Below are 21818 nucleotides of genomic sequence, written 5' to 3'. Positions count from 1 at the left end.
CAGGGGTTACTCCTAGTTCTGCACTCAGAAATTGCCCCTGGCGGGTTTGGGGACCATATAGGATGCTGGGAATCGCATACAAGGCAAATGCTCTCCTGCTGTGCTATCTCTTCGGCCCCTTTTCTTTTTCTTTTAACAATGTCCTTTACAAAGCATGCCCTTCAGTTGAAATAAAGTTCAAAATATCAATATATAAGTAGATTATAGTTATAAAGTGTTTAGTCTTTGATCCATTTTGAGTGTTTTGGGTAATTTGGGAATCATTTGGGGTTAACCCAGCAGTGCTGAGGGGCCACTTCCAGTGGCTCACTTTCCACCCATACTCAGGGGACCCTGTGGTTCGGGAAATGAGACTTTAACCTTTGATCAAGCACATGCTACATACAGCATTTGGAGCTATTGCTCTGGTCCTCTTTTGAGTTTATTTTATATGAGATATGAAGTGTATATGAAGTGTAAGTGTTGAGGTTCATCTTGTGCATGTAAATGTCTAGTGAACCAGTATCATCCTCCATTGATTTGTCTGCATGTTTGTCAAAAAGGAAGTCAACTGAACTGTGGTTCTATTTCTGGATTTTGTTCTTATACCATTGATATATGTGGGTTTTTGCTTTTTGTTTTTACAATGCCACAATCTCTTGACTGCAGTAGTATTAAGACAGTATTAAGTCTTGAAGTCAGGTAACTTATTTTTCAGAATGTTTTTGATTATTGGGGTTACTTTGTCTTTCTTTTTCTTTTTTCTTTTTTTACTACGTCAGCCCTCCCTCCCTCCCTCCCTCTTCCTTCCTTCCTTCCTTCCTTCCTTCCTTCCTTCCTTCCTTCCTTCCTTCCTTCCTTCCTTCCTTCCTTCCTTCCTTCCTTCCTTCCTTCCTTCCTTCCTTCTTCCTACCCTCTCTTCCTCCCACCATCTCTCCCTTCCTACTCCCAACTCATAGTGGTTTTCTGGAGACCACTGTAAGGGATACCAAGGTTCAAACCCAGGTTGGCTGTGTGCAAGGGGTCCTCAGACTACTGTCCGTGGGCTACATGGGCTCACCAAGGACATTTATCCAGTCCACTGGGTGTTTTTTGCCACTGCTGCCTGTCCTGCTTCACTGCCAACTCATCTCAGGCCCTCAGTGAACATGTATGGGATATTTGCCATACTCACGGACTCCCCTCCTTCTCTGTGCCTCTCAACTCCTCCACTCAGTCTTGGGCAGGGGTTCTCAATCTACCCCAACCTTTAGGGACATGCCAGAAGCAATCTCATAATTCCCATTAAAATAATGTAAGTGGAGCCAGAGCGATAGCACAGTGGTAAATTTGTTGATTTAACTTTACTTGCTACTCTATTTATTTATTTGTTTGTTTGTTTGTTTGTTTATTGAGTTAGTTGTTGTTGTTGTTGGGCCACACCCAGCAGTGCTCAGGGATTACTCCTGGCTCTGAGCTCAAAAACCGCTCCTGACAGACTCAGGGGACCATATGGATTGCTGGAAATCAAACCCTGCTCTGTCCCGGATCGGCTATGTGCAAGGCAAACAACCTACCACTCTGCTACCGCTTCGGCCCTTGCTATTCTTTTTTTCTTTTGTTTTTTACATGACTGAAACACAACTATAATCATATTTATAATCAAGATGTTTAAATAAAGATATTGATAGGAAAAAAGTTACTTTGTCTTTCAATTTTTTAGAAACATTTTATTGATGTTTGCTAGATTTTTCTTGATAGCTTTATGTTGAAGTTGAGATTCATAACATTGATGTGTGTTCTAATCATCACAATATTTCTCTTCATTTGCTTCAATTCCTTATTTCTTTCATTACTATTTTGTAATTTTAAGCCTGTGACTACAGCACATGCTTTGTTAGATGTTTGCCTCTGTTTTTTACTTTTTTTTTTAGCTCTTATGTATATTGCTCTGTTAATTTCCAACTTCCTATTTTTTATTTTCAGTATATAATTTACAATTAATTTTAGTGTATTGAATTGTGGCCCTGCTTACTACTCTCTTTTTAGTTTTAGGAGTTACTTTGCACATTCCTTGGGATTTTCTACATAAGACAGTTCTACTGACTAGTTTTAATTTTTTTTCATTCTATATCTTATTTGGTGAATAGAATTGCTGACATATTATTTTCTTGTTCCAGATTTTAGTGATTAAACACTCAGTCTCTCAACTTTAAGTGTGATATTTGCTCTAGATTTGCTACATGCCCTTTATCAGATCAAGGGAGTTTTTTCCATAGATGTCTTGATGATGCCAAATTGAGATGGTCATATGAAATTTCTTCTTTGCTATTAAAACGGGAAATTCTATTGAGTGAATTTAGATGATTAGTCATCACTGCATGTAGAATGAACCCCACAGGGTTATGTTATACTTTTTTGTTGCTGGATTTGATTTTCTAGTATTTTTTGTAGACTTTATATTTGTAATCATAGGTTTGGATTTTCAATTTTCTTTTCTGTTTATTAAAATATAATGTCTGGCTTGGACAATAATGTAATGCTAGTTCATAAGATAGGCTGGGACCCTTTGCTTATAAATATTTGGAGAAATTCTCTAGTGACACTATCTAGACCAAGAGATGGTTTTTTGTTTTTGAAAGTTTAAAATACAGTCCATTTCTTTTAGTGATACAGAATAACTTATGTTATCTATTTCTTCTTGATTGAGTTTTGGTCATTTGTGTCTTTCTAGGAATTACTTCTTGATTGAGTTTTGGTCATTTGTGTCTTTCTAGGAATTAATGTGTTTTATTTGAAGCTGTTGAATTTCTAAGCAGAGAGCTATTTTATTTTAGTAGTATTCTCTGTATGATAGTAGTAATGTATTAAAATTAATCTTTTCCCCTTTTTGGGCCACTCTTGGCAGAGCTTAGGGGCTGCTCCTTGCTCTGTGCTGGGGTAAAGTAGGACATATCGATGCAGGAAATCAGCTGGGGTCAGCATTTGCAAGGTAGCCACCTTAATCCCTGTACTAAGCCAAGGGTTTTCTAATACTTTTATTATTTATTATTATAAATTTATTATTGTTATATTTTCCAATATTATTCTTCTTTTCAAAGAGAAAGCTTTCGATTTGATTGATTTTTCTTTATTATTTTTCTGCTTTTGTTTATTTATTTGGGGCCACACCCAACAGTGCTCAGGACTTATTCTTGGCTCTGTTTCTGGTGGTGCATCTGGGACCATCTGGAGTATTAGGGACTGAACTCAGGTCTCCCACATTCAAGGCAAACACCCTATCACTGTTCTATATCTTCAGCCCCAATTTTTTTTCTTTTTCTTTTTTTATTTTTGGTTTTTGGATTACACAGTTACTCTGGCATTATTCTTCTTAGTGCTTGGAGATCACTTCTGCCAGTGCTCAAAGGACCGTATGCTGCCACGCATCAAATCTGGGGCTCAAAGTATATGTTCAAACTTATTGGGCTGTTTCTTTAGCTTCAGTTTCATGTTTTATGTGCTAATCTTTGTGATTTTTTTTCCTTCTGCTTACTTTTTTTTTGGTTTGGGCAGTGGATTTGGGCCATACCTGATGATGCTCAGGATTTGTTCCTGGCTTGGGGGACCATATAAGACACTGGGGATCAAGCCTAGGTCCATCCTGGGTCAGCCGTGTGCAAGGCAAATGCCTTACTGCTGCACTATTGCTCCAGCCCATCCTTATGCTTGCTTTAATCAAATTTGCTCTATCTGGGGCCAAATCGGTGGTGCAGGCGGTAGGACATTTGCCTTGCACGCACTAACCTAGGATGGACCACGGTTTGATCCCCAGGCAACCCATATGGTCCCCCAATCCAGGAGCAATTTCTGAGCACGTAGTCAGGAGTAACCCCTGAGCATCACCGGGTGTGGCCCAAAAACAAAAAAATTTTTTTGCTCTATTTACTTCGTGCAAGCTTAGGTTATTTGAGTTCATCACTTCCTTTCTATAGCATTTGATGCTATAGATTCTCTGTTGAGTACAGCTTCAGTTTTTTTTTTTTTTTTTTTTCCCTTTTATTTCCAGGCCACACCTGGGGCTATACCTAGGTCTCTACCTAGGAATGATCCCTGACTGTACTTAGGGGACTGTATGTGGTAACTGAGATTTAAACTGAGGTCAGTAGTAAGCCAAACAAGTGCCTTAGCCTCCATACTATCTCTCTGGCCCCATTTTGCTTTTTATTTTTATTGGCTTCTCTACTTTTTAATCACTAGGCTATTTTCAACTATTAAATACATATTGAAGATTTCAATATATCCTATTACTGATTTCTGTTTTATTTTGCTATGACCCAGAAAGTATTTTGTAGTTTTATTAATTTTTAAGATTTTTTAAATCATTTTTTAAAATAATAATATCTTTAGGGGGCCGGAGAGATAGCACAGTGGTAAGGCATTTGTCTTGCATGCAGCCAATCCAGGAGATGGTGGTTTGATTCCTAGCATCCTATATGGTTGCTTGAGCCTGCCTGGGCGATTTCTGATCTCAGAGCCAGGAGTAACCCCAAGCACTGCTGGGTGTGACCCTCCCCCCAAATTAATATCTTTACTTAGGCACCATGGTTACAAACATGTTTGTAGCTGGGTTTCAGTCATAAAAAGTAACCCAGTTTCACCAGTACAACCTTCCCACCACCAATGTCCTCCACCCCGTCTGTCTTTGAGATAGACATTTCATTTCCCTCACTATTATTGTCATAATAGTTGCTAGTGTAGTTATTTCTCTAACTGAATTCACCACTCTTTATGGTAAGCTTCATATCATGGGCTAGTCCTTCCAGCCCTTATCTCTATTGTTTCTGGGAATTATTGCCATACTGTCTTTTGTTTTTTTTTTAGTCCCACAGATGAGACTATTCTGTGTTCATCTCTCTCTTTTCTGACTCATTTCACTTAGCATAAGAGGTTTCATGATCCATTCATGTATAGGAAAATTTCATGACTTAGTTTTTCTGACAGCTGCACAGAATTCCATTGTGTAGATGTACCACTGTTTCTTTAGCCACTCATTTGTTGTCAGGCATCTGGGATGTTTCCAGATTCTGGCTATTGTAAATAGCACTGCAATGAACATAGGAGTGTAGTGGGCATTATTGTATTGTGTTTTTGTGTTCCAAGTGTACATTCCTAGGAGTGGTATTGCTGGATCATATAGGAGGTCAATTTCCATTTTAAGGAGTTTCCTTATTGTTTGCCATAAAGACAGCATTCCTACCAGCAGTGAATAGATATCCTTTCTCCCCACATCCCAGCCAGCACTGATTGTTCTTGTTCTTTGTGTTGTGTGCCAGTCTCTGTGGTGTGAGATGGTACCTCATTGTTTTGATTTGCATCTCCCTGATGAATAGTGATGTGGTACATTTTTTTTATGTGCCTTTTGGCCATCTGTATTTCCATTTGAGGAAGTGTCGTTCATTTCTTCTCCCCATTTTTTGATGGGGTTAGATTTTTTTTCTTGTAAAGTTCTGTCAGTACCTTGTATATCTTAGATATTAGCCCCTTATCTGCTAGGCATTGGGTGAATACCTGTAGTTTCTTACATTCTGTGAGTGGGTTTTGTGTCCTAGTCACTGTTTGCTTTGAGGTACAGAAGCTTCATTTAACGTAGTCCCACTTGTTTATCTCTGCTTCCACTTGTTTGAACAGTGGTATTTCCTACTCGAAGATGCCTTTAGATTTAATGTCTAGGAGTGTTTTACCAATTTTTAAGATTTTTATATGATCCTAAAATATTTAGATCTTAATACCTAGAATATGTTATATGTCAAAGGAGTTTTGATTGCTAATAGATTTAAGGTTGCTAATCTAGCTAGGTGTGTCTCTGCTACTCAAAAGTCTACTTATAGAAGAAGTTTATGTGCATAGAGATGCAATATTGCTTTGAATATGAAGAAAGGAGGCAACATTTACATGTGAAAGGATTGTGAGTAGCTAATATAAGCTAAAAAGAATAAGGAAGGGCTGGGACCAGAACACTCCACATGCCAGGATTTCGTGGGCTTTTGACTGGTATGATGGGGGCTCTGGGCAGGACAGCTAGCCATAGGACCCTGGGCTGACCACTTTGTCCAGGAGAGCATGATTCCCCCCACACCAGGCGGGTCTTCAGGGCCACGCCTGGTTAATCGGGCCTTGGGGGGAGGGGGTGAGAAATTCCTCCCTAGGCATCCAAAAACTGCAGAGCCTTGGCTGGGCCCAGAACACTCCGAATGCCAGGATTTCTTGGTGTGTTTGCCTGGTATGTTGGGGGCTCTGGGCAGGACAGCTAGCCATAGGACCCCTGGGCTGACCACTTAGTCCAGGGGAACAAGATTCCCCCACACCAGGCGGGTCTTCAGGGCCACGCCTGGTTAATCGGGCCCTGGGGGGAGGGGGTGAGAAATCCTTCCTAGGCATCCAAAAACCACAGAGGCTCGGCTGGGACCAGAACACTCCACATGCCAGGATTTCGTGGGCTTTTGACTGGTATGATGGGGGCTCTGGGCAGGACAGCTAGCCATAGGACCCTGGGCTGACCACTTTGTCCAGGAGAGCATGATTCCCCCCACACCAGGCGGGTCTTCAGGGCCACGCCTGGTTAATCGGGCCTTGGGGGGAGGGGGTGAGAAATTCCTCCCTAGGCATCCAAAAACTGCAGAGCCTTGGCTGGGCCCAGAACACTCCGAATGCCAGGATTTCTTGGTGTGTTTGCCTGGTATGTTGGGGGCTCTGGGCAGGACAGCTAGCCATAGGACCCCTGGGCTGACCACTTAGTCCAGGGGAACAAGATTCCCCCACACCAGGCGGGTCTTCAGGGCCACGCCTGGTTAATCGGGCCCTGGGGGGAGGGGGTGAGAAATCCTTCCTAGGCATCCAAAAACCACAGAGGCTCGGCTGGGACCAGAACACTCCACATGCCAGGATTTCGTGGGCTTTTGACTGGTATGATGGGGGCTCTGGGCAGGACAGCTAGCCATAGGACCCTGGGCTGACCACTTTGTCCAGGAGAGCATGATTCCCCCCACACCAGGCGGGTCTTCAGGGCCACGCCTGGTTAATCGGGCCTTGGGGGGAGGGGGTGAGAAATTCCTCCCTAGGCATCCAAAAACTGCAGAGCCTTGGCTGGGCCCAGAACACTCCGAATGCCAGGATTTCTTGGTGTGTTTGCCTGGTATGTTGGGGGCTCTGGGCAGGACAGCTAGCCATAGGACCCCTGGGCTGACCACTTAGTCCAGGGGAACAAGATTCCCCCACACCAGGCGGGTCTTCAGGGCCACGCCTGGTTAATCGGGCCCTGGGGGGAGGGGGTGAGAAATCCTTCCTAGGCATCCAAAAACCACAGAGGCTCGGCTGGGACCAGAACACTCCACATGCCAGGATTTCGTGGGCTTTTGACTGGTATGATGGGGGCTCTGGGCAGGACAGCTAGCCATAGGACCCTGGGCTGACCACTTTGTCCAGGAGAGCATGATTCCCCCCACACCAGGCGGGTCTTCAGGGCCACGCCTGGTTAATCGGGCCTTGGGGGGAGGGGGTGAGAAATTCCTCCCTAGGCATCCAAAAACTGCAGAGCCTTGGCTGGGCCCAGAACACTCCGAATGCCAGGATTTCTTGGTGTGTTTGCCTGGTATGTTGGGGGCTCTGGGCAGGACAGCTAGCCATAGGACCCCTGGGCTGACCACTTAGTCCAGGGGAACAAGATTCCCCCACACCAGGCGGGTCTTCAGGGCCACGCCTGGTTAATCGGGCCCTGGGGGGAGGGGGTGAGAAATCCTTCCTAGGCATCCAAAAACCACAGAGGCTCGGCTGGGACCAGAACACTCCACATGCCAGGATTTCGTGGGCTTTTGACTGGTATGATGGGGGCTCTGGGCAGGACAGCTAGCCATAGGACCCTGGGCTGACCACTTTGTCCAGGAGAGCATGATTCCCCCCACACCAGGCGGGTCTTCAGGGCCACGCCTGGTTAATCGGGCCTTGGGGGGAGGGGGTGAGAAATTCCTCCCTAGGCATCCAAAAACTGCAGAGCCTTGGCTGGGCCCAGAACACTCCGAATGCCAGGATTTCTTGGTGTGTTTGCCTGGTATGTTGGGGGCTCTGGGCAGGACAGCTAGCCATAGGACCCCTGGGCTGACCACTTAGTCCAGGGGAACAAGATTCCCCCACACCAGGCGGGTCTTCAGGGCCACGCCTGGTTAATCGGGCCCTGGGGGGAGGGGGTGAGAAATCCTTCCTAGGCATCCAAAAACCACAGAGGCTCGGCTGGGACCAGAACACTCCACATGCCAGGATTTCGTGGGCTTTTGACTGGTATGATGGGGGCTCTGGGCAGGACAGCTAGCCATAGGACCCTGGGCTGACCACTTTGTCCAGGAGAGCATGATTCCCCCCACACCAGGCGGGTCTTCAGGGCCACGCCTGGTTAATCGGGCCTTGGGGGGAGGGGGTGAGAAATTCCTCCCTAGGCATCCAAAAACTGCAGAGCCTTGGCTGGGCCCAGAACACTCCGAATGCCAGGATTTCTTGGTGTGTTTGCCTGGTATGTTGGGGGCTCTGGGCAGGACAGCTAGCCATAGGACCCCTGGGCTGACCACTTAGTCCAGGGGAACAAGATTCCCCCACACCAGGCGGGTCTTCAGGGCCACGCCTGGTTAATCGGGCCCTGGGGGGAGGGGGTGAGAAATCCTTCCTAGGCATCCAAAAACCACAGAGGCTCGGCTGGGACCAGAACACTCCACATGCCAGGATTTCGTGGGCTTTTGACTGGTATGATGGGGGCTCTGGGCAGGACAGCTAGCCATAGGACCCTGGGCTGACCACTTTGTCCAGGAGAGCATGATTCCCCCCACACCAGGCGGGTCTTCAGGGCCACGCCTGGTTAATCGGGCCTTGGGGGGAGGGGGTGAGAAATTCCTCCCTAGGCATCCAAAAACTGCAGAGCCTTGGCTGGGCCCAGAACACTCCGAATGCCAGGATTTCTTGGTGTGTTTGCCTGGTATGTTGGGGGCTCTGGGCAGGACAGCTAGCCATAGGACCCCTGGGCTGACCACTTAGTCCAGGGGAACAAGATTCCCCCACACCAGGCGGGTCTTCAGGGCCACGCCTGGTTAATCGGGCCCTGGGGGGAGGGGGTGAGAAATCCTTCCTAGGCATCCAAAAACCACAGAGGCTCGGCTGGGACCAGAACACTCCACATGCCAGGATTTCGTGGGCTTTTGACTGGTATGATGGGGGCTCTGGGCAGGACAGCTAGCCATAGGACCCTGGGCTGACCACTTTGTCCAGGAGAGCATGATTCCCCCCACACCAGGCGGGTCTTCAGGGCCACGCCTGGTTAATCGGGCCTTGGGGGGAGGGGGTGAGAAATTCCTCCCTAGGCATCCAAAAACTGCAGAGCCTTGGCTGGGCCCAGAACACTCCGAATGCCAGGATTTCTTGGTGTGTTTGCCTGGTATGTTGGGGGCTCTGGGCAGGACAGCTAGCCATAGGACCCCTGGGCTGACCACTTAGTCCAGGGGAACAAGATTCCCCCACACCAGGCGGGTCTTCAGGGCCACGCCTGGTTAATCGGGCCCTGGGGGGAGGGGGTGAGAAATCCTTCCTAGGCATCCAAAAACCACAGAGGCTCGGCTGGGACCAGAACACTCCACATGCCAGGATTTCGTGGGCTTTTGACTGGTATGATGGGGGCTCTGGGCAGGACAGCTAGCCATAGGACCCTGGGCTGACCACTTTGTCCAGGAGAGCATGATTCCCCCCACACCAGGCGGGTCTTCAGGGCCACGCCTGGTTAATCGGGCCTTGGGGGGAGGGGGTGAGAAATTCCTCCCTAGGCATCCAAAAACTGCAGAGCCTTGGCTGGGCCCAGAACACTCCGAATGCCAGGATTTCTTGGTGTGTTTGCCTGGTATGTTGGGGGCTCTGGGCAGGACAGCTAGCCATAGGACCCCTGGGCTGACCACTTAGTCCAGGGGAACAAGATTCCCCCACACCAGGCGGGTCTTCAGGGCCACGCCTGGTTAATCGGGCCCTGGGGGGAGGGGGTGAGAAATCCTTCCTAGGCATCCAAAAACCACAGAGGCTCGGCTGGGACCAGAACACTCCACATGCCAGGATTTCGTGGGCTTTTGACTGGTATGATGGGGGCTCTGGGCAGGACAGCTAGCCATAGGACCCTGGGCTGACCACTTTGTCCAGGAGAGCATGATTCCCCCCACACCAGGCGGGTCTTCAGGGCCACGCCTGGTTAATCGGGCCTTGGGGGGAGGGGGTGAGAAATTCCTCCCTAGGCATCCAAAAACTGCAGAGCCTTGGCTGGGCCCAGAACACTCCGAATGCCAGGATTTCTTGGTGTGTTTGCCTGGTATGTTGGGGGCTCTGGGCAGGACAGCTAGCCATAGGACCCCTGGGCTGACCACTTAGTCCAGGGGAACAAGATTCCCCCACACCAGGCGGGTCTTCAGGGCCACGCCTGGTTAATCGGGCCCTGGGGGGAGGGGGTGAGAAATCCTTCCTAGGCATCCAAAAACCACAGAGGCTCGGCTGGGACCAGAACACTCCACATGCCAGGATTTCGTGGGCTTTTGACTGGTATGATGGGGGCTCTGGGCAGGACAGCTAGCCATAGGACCCTGGGCTGACCACTTTGTCCAGGAGAGCATGATTCCCCCCACACCAGGCGGGTCTTCAGGGCCACGCCTGGTTAATCGGGCCTTGGGGGGAGGGGGTGAGAAATTCCTCCCTAGGCATCCAAAAACTGCAGAGCCTTGGCTGGGCCCAGAACACTCCGAATGCCAGGATTTCTTGGTGTGTTTGCCTGGTATGTTGGGGGCTCTGGGCAGGACAGCTAGCCATAGGACCCCTGGGCTGACCACTTAGTCCAGGGGAACAAGATTCCCCCACACCAGGCGGGTCTTCAGGGCCACGCCTGGTTAATCGGGCCCTGGGGGGAGGGGGTGAGAAATCCTTCCTAGGCATCCAAAAACCACAGAGGCTCGGCTGGGACCAGAACACTCCACATGCCAGGATTTCGTGGGCTTTTGACTGGTATGATGGGGGCTCTGGGCAGGACAGCTAGCCATAGGACCCTGGGCTGACCACTTTGTCCAGGAGAGCATGATTCCCCCTACACCAGGCGGGTCTTCAGGGCCACGCCTGGTTAATCGGGCCTTGGGGGGAGGGGGTGAGAAATTCCTCCCTAGGCATCCAAAAACTACAGAACCGCGCGGGGGCTTACGCCCCCCGCGCGTACTTCATGTATTTCATGTATTCAGAATATCCCTTATTCTTATGTTATGTTTTCCGTACACAGAATGTTTATTTTGTATTCTCCCCTTTCCCACACCCCTACAAAGCTCTTTTTCACTCCTTAACTCTCTAACCCCTTCTCAAACATCACTAATCTAGTTTTCTCTTTTTAACTTCAGTAGTGTAGAATCGTAATCACAGTCCAAAGCTGTGCATTGTGTATGACAACCCCAAACTGTTTCAAGATACATAAAATGGACACGTATTTCTTTAGAATATTTTGTGTTTTTTCTCTGACAGCTATAATTCTTACTAAATGTTGTCTTATATAGTGATGATTCTAACCACTTTTTATGTTCTCTTTTTGAGCTGTTTAACAAGGAATTTTGGTGGAAGAGTCCCCCAGTTTAATGCTTATGATTGAATCATGTCAATGGAATCATTGTAATTGTTCTTATGGCCCCCATACGCGCCAATAACACCATGTGGCATTGCTTCTTATTTGCATAGGCACATTAAAATGGGAAAATAGTATAAATACAAATAAGATCCTATCTAATAGAGATTAGAACACACAAACCTTGTAGTGCAAAGGGACCTTACACCCTGAACATTGACATAACGACCTGGCACAGACGTCAGAAGAAAGGGCATATTCCATTCTCCCCTGAACCAGGAAAGCCATCCACGAAACATCCAGGCTGGTCTATAACATCACTTGGAAGCAATCCTCTACCATGGAAGACCTACACTGCTCAGACTTCGACCTGCTCAAAAGAGACTTCCCTTAACACTGAGAAGACTTAACAACAACAACGACCGGCTTACAGGACAGGGCTCCCTGCATTGCCCTTTGATTGTGAGGTGAAAGGAGAGGATGCTCCACGTCCTGACTTCAATGTAAGATATGCAGATTCCAGGATCTTTAATACAGAAACATGATACCAACAACAGAGACTGTGTGAAAAATAAAAGTGTGTTGGCACTACAGACAATGTATTGGATTGGACGATCTAGCTTGCTTGGAGCCTAGACTTGGTCTTGTGCCAGGAAACTTCAGGGGTCTGGTCTCTTTGTACTTAGGCCAAGGTTATTTCTTTCCATGTTCCTCATATTTTGGTGAGCCTATGCAAACAACAATTGCCACTCTAACACCATTCTTACTGTGCTCCTTTAACTCTAATCCTTAAAAAGAACTCACTTAAAATTTGAGGTTAACTTAAGCTAATATGCATGTATATGGAAATGTAAGAAAATACTATGCCTGTAATGTTTAAGGAGTTACGTAAGTTTTATGGCTTTAGATTGCCTTGTGTACTGTTAAGAAATATTATAATGTATTACAATCTGGGGACTTGAGGGACAAAGTAATTGTACATGGATTCTGTGTTATTTATCTTAATGTTCTTTGGCTGAAATTTCAAAGTTAATATATCAGCAAGGGGACTTCTGAGAATTATGTTATGGGTGATTGTCCTTCCACTGTAACTTTACCTTGTCCTCTTACTTTGCACCCTTGTTCTCATAATTAAAAATAAAAATTTAAAAAAAAAAAAAAAAAAAAAAAAAAAAAAAAAAAAAAGAATAAGGAAATTGATTTCCCCTTGAATACAGAAGGATGACAACCTGGTTAGCATAGTGAAACTCTATTGGATTTATGCTTCCCAGAACTGTTGCAAAACAGATCTGGGGTACTTAAGCTACTTACACAGCACATAACCTAAAACCTTTTCCCCTGCAGTATTTATATGCCTTTAAGAAATTGAGTATTTACCTTTGGCCCCCAAGTATAGCAAGGTAAAGGAAAGAAACTGAGTGTAAGAGGAGAAACACAAATATGAAAGGATGGGGGCCAGAGCCAAGCTGTCTCGGGTGCATTGGCAGTGTTAAAAGGGACAGAACTAAATAATCAAGCCAAAGGCAACAACAATAGGATCAAGAGATTCAAACATCAACAATCTAAACTTAAAATGGGCCTGTTAGGGCCTGGCAGGCTGAGGGGCAGGAAAGGTGGTATGGGATGCACTTGGGGAACATAGGTGGAGGGAGGTGACATGTGTGGTAGGATGGGTTCTGATTTGTTATATGTCTGAAATAAAATTAAAACTTTAAAAATTAGAAAAAAAGAAATTGAGTACTAAGATAGTTCAGATAGATAGATTTAAATATAGATATGGAGTATGCACACACACACACAGCACACACACACACACAGATTTAAATATAGATATGGAGTATGCACACACACACACACACACACACACACACACACACATTCTGCCTAGTCATTGAAATACAATCCCATAGAAGAATCAGCTAAAAGTACATAAATAGGCAGTTAGAAGGAAGAAGTATAGATGACCAGTAAGTAGATATTCAATCTGATAGGAAAAACACTAATCAGTAGGGGAGAATTAAATTGGTTATATACATTGTCATCTTAGCGACATAGATACTCTCTTACACTGCTGTTTTGAAGTTGGAATGTATAATAGTACAGCTTTATTGGAGAACTGTTTGACACTGTTTGGACAAAAAAGCAAAATGCCTATGACCCAGCAAATCTGCCCTCTAGCTAGGCAGTTCCCTAGAGGAAGAGTATGTATACACAAAGAATAGTCGCTGGTTTTCCTTGTATTGCTGTCATAAAGAAATGCTATGAGAGATGGTTTATTTTAGGAGAATATTGGAAACAACATAGAAGTTAATCAGTAGTGTTTTCATGCTGTTCTGCGAGCTCAGTGGTTTAATATGGGTAAACATACTAGATATATTGTTTACCAAATGGCAGGGCAGCATGATCATATGGTACCATCTAAGTAAGCATTGGCAAACTTAAAAAATCTTGGGTAATTGCTGCTGTTAGTATTTACATATTCTTGGTAGGGAGAGGTGTTAAGCCATACCCAGCAATGCTCAGGGCTTACTCCTAGCTTTGCACCCAAGGATCACTCCTGGAAGGACTCTGGGGACCATATGGATTTCTGGGGATCAAACCCAGGTTAGCAATGTATAAAGCAAATGCCCTACTCATTTATATATATATATATATATAAATGTTATAAATGGAGGGTACCAACCTGGCAGCAGTTTCCTCAAGGATAATTGAGGGTGTCAAAAAGGAATTCAAGGCCCTTAACAAAAAAACTTTTCCAGGCTGGAGTGATAGTAGCACAGCAGTAAGGCATTTGCCTTGCACATGGCCAATACAAGATGGACCCTGGTTTGAATCCCGGCATCCCATATGTTCCCTGAGCCTGGCAGGAGAGACTTCTGAGCGCAGAGTCAGGAGTAACCCCTGAGTGCCACCAGGTGTGACCAAAACAAAAATATTTTTCCAAAAAGGAGAACTTAACCATCATGTTTTCATTATGTGCTATTGCTCTGGCCATCTTATTTTTTTCAAAGGATAATTTATTCATCTGTTACTTGTATAATTTAAATTTGCATAACTAAAAAGTAAGCCCCAGCTATGTTTACACTGACCCACTTGTTCCTGGACAGCCAAATGACTTCCTCTGTGCTTGGCATGGCAGGAAGGTGAACAGGTCGCACCTGTGTTTAGCTCTGGAAACAAAGCTATGGAAAGTATTGTGCTTGCAGGGTGGTGGGGCAGAAGGAATAGCAGAGGCAGTGAACTCTGTGTCACATGCAGCAAGGGTGGCCTTAAGCTTTTTGCTTCCCACCCTGTGGGGAGGTGACCTTCATTTCATTCAGGTGTAGGGGACCAGTTCAGTTCTGGGCATCACTTGTGCCTTCCCTTTTATTCAGATTACTAGGTCAGGTACAGTGTTTGAAAGTCTTTGTTGGTGACTTTTTTTTTTTTTTAGTGTTACAGTATCTCTGTAGTCCAAATTACTTATTGAGCAGCAAGTGGCAATTAATAAATAAATCTACTCCACTTGGGTGGATCAGTGCAGCAGTGTGTTGGGAATGAGGCAGTTATAGAAATGGTGCCAGGCAGGGGCAAATTAGTATATGAAGACCAGCAGATCAAAGCCAGATGTGCTTGCCTGCACTCCAGCCTTCCCTGTCAGTAAGTTTGTCTGCATGCCTCATGGCTGGGTCCCACAAAAAAGATTTGGTGCTGCTTTTTCCTTGTACTATTGTCATTAAAGGAAACCTGGCATAAAAAGGCAAGCTCAAGATTAAGCATATATATCAAAGTTTAATTTCAAATGGAGATGTAATTGGATTTTAGGGATCATCTCATTTTCCTGATACACAAAAGTTAAATAACTTAGGGAGTCCTTACTGTAGGGTATGAGAAACCTTTGGCTAAGTTCTATCAGCTTATTGCCTGTTCATTGAGTCTCCCCTTCCTGTCAAATCAGAGCATCGTTGAGTCCATCTCCATACTGATGATAAGCATTAGCAGGGGTCTCAAGCTCCATTTACCTGGAGGCCGCAGGAGGCAAAGTCAGGGTGATCCTTGAGTGCAAAGTCAGTAGTAAGCCTTGAACATTGGGGGGTGTGTGTGACCCAAACAACTCAAACAAAACAAAAAAAGATTCCTCTAGGACAGGGCCACAAAATGTTGTCCGGAGGGCCGCAAATGGCTCGCAGGCTGCGAGTTTGAGACCCCTGCTTAGAGCACACAGTCTACACTCAAGTAATCAGATATTATCTGTCTAGACTATAATGGTTTTTAAAGATGCTTCAAGTGATTCACCCTGTCTCAAAAAAATCTGAGAAACCTTGTGTCCTGAGGCATATGAGTAAATTGTTTTCTCTACCTTGTATATAAGGAAAACAGATTTAAAAAATATTGTGTTATGTCAGTGGGAAGCAAGTTGTAATTTCTTGGTGGTCTTAATAACCCATTTGTTTGTGTGTGCCTTTCTTCTTTGTCATACAAACGCTGACAGAAGGATCCCTGTGAGCTCTGCAATGCAGCAGAAAGGAGGACTTAGTGATGAGCTAAGCAGAATTTCTGTAGAGTTTCTGTATCATGGAGCTGTGGCCTATGCATTAGTCAAAGCTCTACAGATAATAAACATAAGAGATACATAATCAAACTTAGTCCTGAGTTCCCTTCCTTCTCAACTTTCCAATAAACGTTTCTACCTGAGAGAGAGAGAGAGAGAGAGAAAGAGAGAGAGATAGAAAGAGAGAGAGAGAAAGAGAGAGAGAGAGAGAGAATTTGTAATGACATAAAAGTCAGAGTGGGATCCTAACATCCTTTGAGAACACAAATAACACCTCCTATATGATGGTTTTGGGGAACGAGTAGGTGATTACCAAGCAAAGTGGGCTTGGGTAGGTGGAAAGGGTGAATCGGGCATGATGGGTGGGAGGGACCCAGAACCAGCATAATTGGAAACAGAGCAGGGACTTGGCAGTGAGAGGTTACGTGTTGCATATAGCAGGCTCAGAATTGCACATGCTGCTGTGCCCATGCTGCTGTGGGATAATCAGTCCTTCAGATGGAAGAAAGTTGTGAGTGACCAGTCTAACTCTGCAAGTGCAACCCATATGAATGAGCCATTTTAATGGCTTGGGGAGAAGCATGTGCCCTTGGAGCAGGTAGGGTAACAGGGAGAAGCGGATATGCCCTGTACCCGCAAAGGTGTGACTGCCTGTCTTGAGGGAAGATCTGGGACATTGTCTGTTACAGGTGGTAGTTTGGAAGCAGAGAGGGACGAAGATCATAAATTACGCTTGGTCTGTTAGTTGTAGCTCTCGAGGCACCGAGAAGAATAGTCTCAGATGTGGTTATTTCTCTTCCTCCTGTTCATACCCTGAAGAATTTCTTAAACCTAGGAAGATAAATGAGGTGTAGCCAAATTGAGCTATTTAGTGTTCTTGGTGACAGAGCAAGACATAATAAAGATATATTTCACTCTCAGCGAAATAGAAAAATGCCTTTAAACTTGATTTTAAAATATCACCAGCAGAACCAGCAACTTTCTCCTCTCTGTCTGTTTCCCACTCAGGCCAACTATACCGACCCCCAGAGCAAGCTGCGATTCAGCACCATTGAAGAGTTTTCCTACATCCGGAGACTGCCATCAGACGTTGTCACTGGCTACCTGGCCCTGAGAAAGGCCACAAGCATCGTCCCCTGAGCCTTAAGAAAAGGAGATGATGGGCCCGGAGAGATAGCACAGCAGTGTTTGCCTTGCAAGCAGCCAATCCAGGACCTAAGGTGTCCCATATGGTCCCCCGTGCCTGCCAGGAGCTATTTCTGAGCAGACAGCCAGGAGCAACCCCTGAGCACCACCGGGTGTGGCCCCAAAACAAAAACAAAAACAAAAAAAAAAGGAGATGATGCCGAAAACTGTCTCAGAGGCAGATATTGGACTCCTGGTTTTATTTTATGGAAACGAACTCATCCTGCTGTCAATCTGAAAATGTCAGTGCTTGCCTTGGAAAGAAGGTTTGGCTTTAATTTAAGGGTTGTGTGTTTTCTTTTCTTTTTTTTAATTCCTTCTGTGTTTTCCCTCCAAGTGTGATATTTCCTGTTGAATTAAATTATACTTCAGTTGCGCCTCAAGATGTGTGACAAGAAAATATAAAATTGTGCTTTAAATTTAATACAGGTTCCTCAAACTTTTGCTTCAAAGTTGTGAATATGTCTCATAACATGATTAGAGGTTGCAGTGAGTCCTCAAACACGGCTGGGCTATTCCTGAGCCAGTGACTCCATCAGCAGAGCAGGCCAACCTTTCTCTTTGGTCAGCATGGTTGGAGGAGGTTCAAAGCTGGGACTGAAGAAGAAAGAGCAAAGTAATTCATATTGTCACATTGGGCTGGCCCTTGCCCTGTCTTAGGCTATAAATCAGTCTGTCTTCCCTGCATCCTCCTCCCCAAGAGAGAGAAATACACACATCTGACAGTGAAGCGAGCCGCTCAAGAGTTCTGTTACAGCAGGTGGATTTATGCCAGCGCCACCCCCAGTTTCCACAAGGGTGGGGTACAGGCATCAAGACTCTTTCCTAGAAAAGCTTTGTCTGGGTACAGTGGATGCCATATTGATAAAAGCCACTTCCAGAAAAGTTGCTTTCCTCTGCCTCCCACCAAAAGAACAGACTTATGTCCTGAGCCTCTCTGTGCCCCAGTTCTCTTACTTCCTTTGGGAGGACAGGATGCCAAACCCTGGATTAGCTGCCACTGCTTTGGGATATTAGATATCCAGGTACCCTTCATTTCTAGGGGACAGACCTCCCCTTGTACCCTTCTCCAGGCTTAGAAAGAATAAAAGCAAGCCTGCCAAATAGATAGCAACTGCCCAAAAGCTCACAGCCTTTTGTCTGTGTCACTCAGCATATCCTAATAACTAGGTGAGCATAAGAGGGAATTGAGGGATATCTTCTTTATCCACAAACTGGAAATAAGTTGTCAACTATGAGGTGGGGAACTATTCTGGGTAAGCTTCCCCAACATGAGACAGGTCAGAACCACCTGAGACATTTTTGGGACATAGGGAAGCCTTTTGAGAGTCCTGCCTGGTAAATCTGAGCTGGTGCCCAAGAAATTGTTTTTCTAGCAAGTGATACTGATGGTGCTCCAGGGGCCTCACTTTGAAACCTACTGTAACCTGGAAGTTTGCAATAGGACCGGAAACTTCGCAGACTGCCATTCTCATTCCTGCACTTGAGCCAGCTGTCAACACCCATTTCATTTCAGTGGAGATGGAGTGATCAAGGGTCCTTTCTGCTCTCCTTCTATCTTCTCTTACACAGAACTTGGGGCAGGTCACTTCTTTTCTGTGAAGGGCCCCCCCCTCAGTGATGTATACACAGAAATGTCTGATGACAGTTACAGGCCATGCCCTAGTTAGACTCTTCAGCCCCTGGATCGCGTTGAGTCCCAGTATATGTCTCCCTGATCTCTATTCCTATGGCTTGGGTTTGCTAAAGGGGAGGGAGTGCCATGAATCCTGACTGTGTCACCTGAGGCTGTGAAAATGCAGGCTCCTATGTCACACTCTAGACCTAATGCTGGGAGTGGGCTCAGGCACCTGCATTTGAGCAAGATCTCTTGTGACCTACAAAGGTGTGATCAGCACTGCCTTCCCCAGTCAGGGGAAGTGCGTGTTCTGGACACCTCATTTCCTTCTTTCCTGGCTTTCTATTGGACTCCCCAAGCCAGCCTCTTTACCCCCAGGGACCTTTGAATTCTGAAGGTCAGGTCACTTTTCTCATCACAAACATCAGGGGTCTAAGCTGAGCCAAACTAAATTTCAAGCTGTGAGCAGTTCAAATAATGAGTTCTATCAGTTTTAGGACATGGGTAATTTTGTTCTGAAATTTCCCTTTCTATGCATGCCTGGCCCAGTGCTTCTCAGCCCATCCTCAACTTTGGATGAGAACTTTATTTATCATGAATGTCCACTGGTGATTCACTTTCAAATCCTTGTAATTTTTGCATCAGCCTGTAGGATCCAAAGGATAAACTCAGCCTTTCAGATGAAAAAATTGAGTAATCAGATTGTTTTTATAAGACAAACAGATGTCCAATCTATGCTGAGTTAAGTTTTTCCTAATATCTGATACTTGTCTTCACTTTAAAAATATGAGTGTAATATCTTAGTGGGCATAGATTAGAATTCTTTGTAGTGGTGGAAAAGTGCTGGGGGCAGTTCATGTGGATGAGGATTGCCCCATCTCTCCAGTTAAAGCATTTATTCATCCAATTTTCAAATGTATTTTATAACTGGGCCAAAAGTGTTTTCAATAAGGAATCTTATTTCTGAGTCTGTGGCCACTGGAAAGAGGCATCAAACACTTGATGATGTTTCCAGAGACCAATAATTATATGTTAGAATTTAGTAAAGTTTAGGGCCTGAGCAGTGGTGCATCAGTAGGGTGTTTGCCTTGCACGTGGCTGACCTAGGACTGACCACCGTTCTATCCCCCGGTGTCCCATATGGTCCCCCAAGCCAGGAACAATTTTTGAGTGCATAACCAAGAGTAATCCCTGAGTGTCATCACCAAGTGTGGTCCAAAAACCAAAACTAAAAAAATTATTATTAATTATTATTATTATTTAGTAAAGTTTAGTTTAAAGGATGAGGGAGGGCTGTAACGATAGAACAGTGGGTAAGGCGCTTGCTTTGCACATGTCTGATCCTGGTTCAATGCTTGGCATCCCTTATCATCCCTCAAACACTCAGAAGTAATTTCTGAGTGTGAGCCAGAATTAACTGCTGAGAATTGCTGGTGTTAACTAAAACCAAAATAAATGAAGGGTAAGGAAAGAAATAGGTGGAGTACAAAAATTATTAGAGGTATTACGCATGTTAAAATAGACAGCACTGGTTAGATATACCTCACCATACAATTATCATTGTTGTTTAAAATAATGTTCTGTCTTTTATGATGGGGTTTTACATAAATCCTAACTCCACCAAAAAGGAAATGTTTTTTATTATTTTTTATTAACCAAGTTTCCTTTATTGAATTTGTTGAATTATCACATGCACCTGTGGCCTTTCTATTAAAAAATATTAAAAAGTATTATAATAATACCTAGAGACAATAGAGATTAGGGCTGGAAGGACCAGCCCAGGATATGAAGCTTGCCACAAAGAGTGATGAGTGCAATTAGAGAAATAACTACACTAACAACTATCATGACAGTGGTAGTGAGTGAAAGAAATAGAATGCCTGTCTCGAAGACAGGCAGGGGAAGTGGGGAGGAGGGAAATGGGGGACATTGGTGGTCAGAAAGTTGCACTGGTGAAGGGGGTGTGCATTTTCTGACAACTCCAATTACGAACATATTTGTGACCATTGTGCTTAAATAAAGAAATTATTGAAAGAAAAAATTTTTAAACAATTAGAAATTTGATATTTAGGAACTATCATGCACTCTTTTAGTTGTCATTCTAGTCTTGAAATGTTAAAGATTTGGGTTTGAACTTTTGAGAGATACATTCTGAAATGTTTAGGAGTGGATTCATCTAGAGCCTGCATTAGGATAATATTGAAGAGAGGTAGGCCATTAGTGATGAAACAAGATTGGCTGTAACTCCATAATTGTTGAAGTTGAGTGGAGGTACATAAAGAGGTACATACATTTCTAGTTTCATGTGTGTTTGGATTTCTCTGTGGTAATTTATTTCAGAGAATACTGTTTTTAATTATTGCAAATTATGGTAAAAAATTTACCTAAAATTAGTGAAATGCATTAGCTGAAGGTAGCTGTGGATGCTGAAAATTTGAGAAATTTTGCCTGAATGGTATAAGTTCATGAATAGAGGCAATGCCCAATTGCTAATATATTTCACAAAGAGTGAGTTGGAAGAAAATAAGAAAAAGCAGACAAAGATGTCATTCAGGTGTTTTTAGTAAAGTTTCTCACTGTGTGTTTCATGGTCCTGGAATTTAATGATAGTAGTTTGTGTGTAGAGGTGGGTAGGTATAGGAGACATCACTTTGGATTTGTCCTAGGGTATAAATAAATCACCTTAGAGTGGATTGAGGATGCATTAGAATGACTGGTGACTGGTCAGAAACCTAATTGTTGATATACTTATTAGAAGCCACACTATTTATGTATCTACACAGAAAGGTCACGAGAGAACTAAGCTTGTGGGTCAGTAGTCTTGGTTCAAAGTATTGACTTCACTGAATTGCTATTGAGTTTATGTTTTGGGATTTATT

General features: G+C 44.6%; 1 protein-coding gene across 1 annotated transcript in view; it reads left to right on the top strand.

Annotated features, from left to right (window-relative positions):
* Positions 1-17773, top strand: part of INO80C (INO80 complex subunit C) — a 36121-nt gene extending 18348 nt beyond the window's left edge. Inside the window, exons 5-6 of the mRNA XM_049769719.1 lie at positions 17145-17278; positions 17462-17773. Coding sequence (XP_049625676.1) covers positions 17145-17276 — 132 coding nt within the window. The 3' untranslated portion in view covers positions 17277-17278; positions 17462-17773. The remainder of the gene's footprint in view (positions 1-17144; positions 17279-17461) is intronic.
* The last annotated feature ends 4045 nt before the right edge of the window (positions 17774-21818 follow it).

Source organism: Suncus etruscus, chromosome 3 (assembly GCF_024139225.1).
Source record: "Suncus etruscus isolate mSunEtr1 chromosome 3, mSunEtr1.pri.cur, whole genome shotgun sequence".
Classification (NCBI taxonomy): Eukaryota; Metazoa; Chordata; class Mammalia; order Eulipotyphla; family Soricidae; genus Suncus; species Suncus etruscus.
The sequence above is the reverse complement of the archived record's forward strand: the minus strand, read 5'-3'. Positions and strand labels throughout refer to the sequence as shown.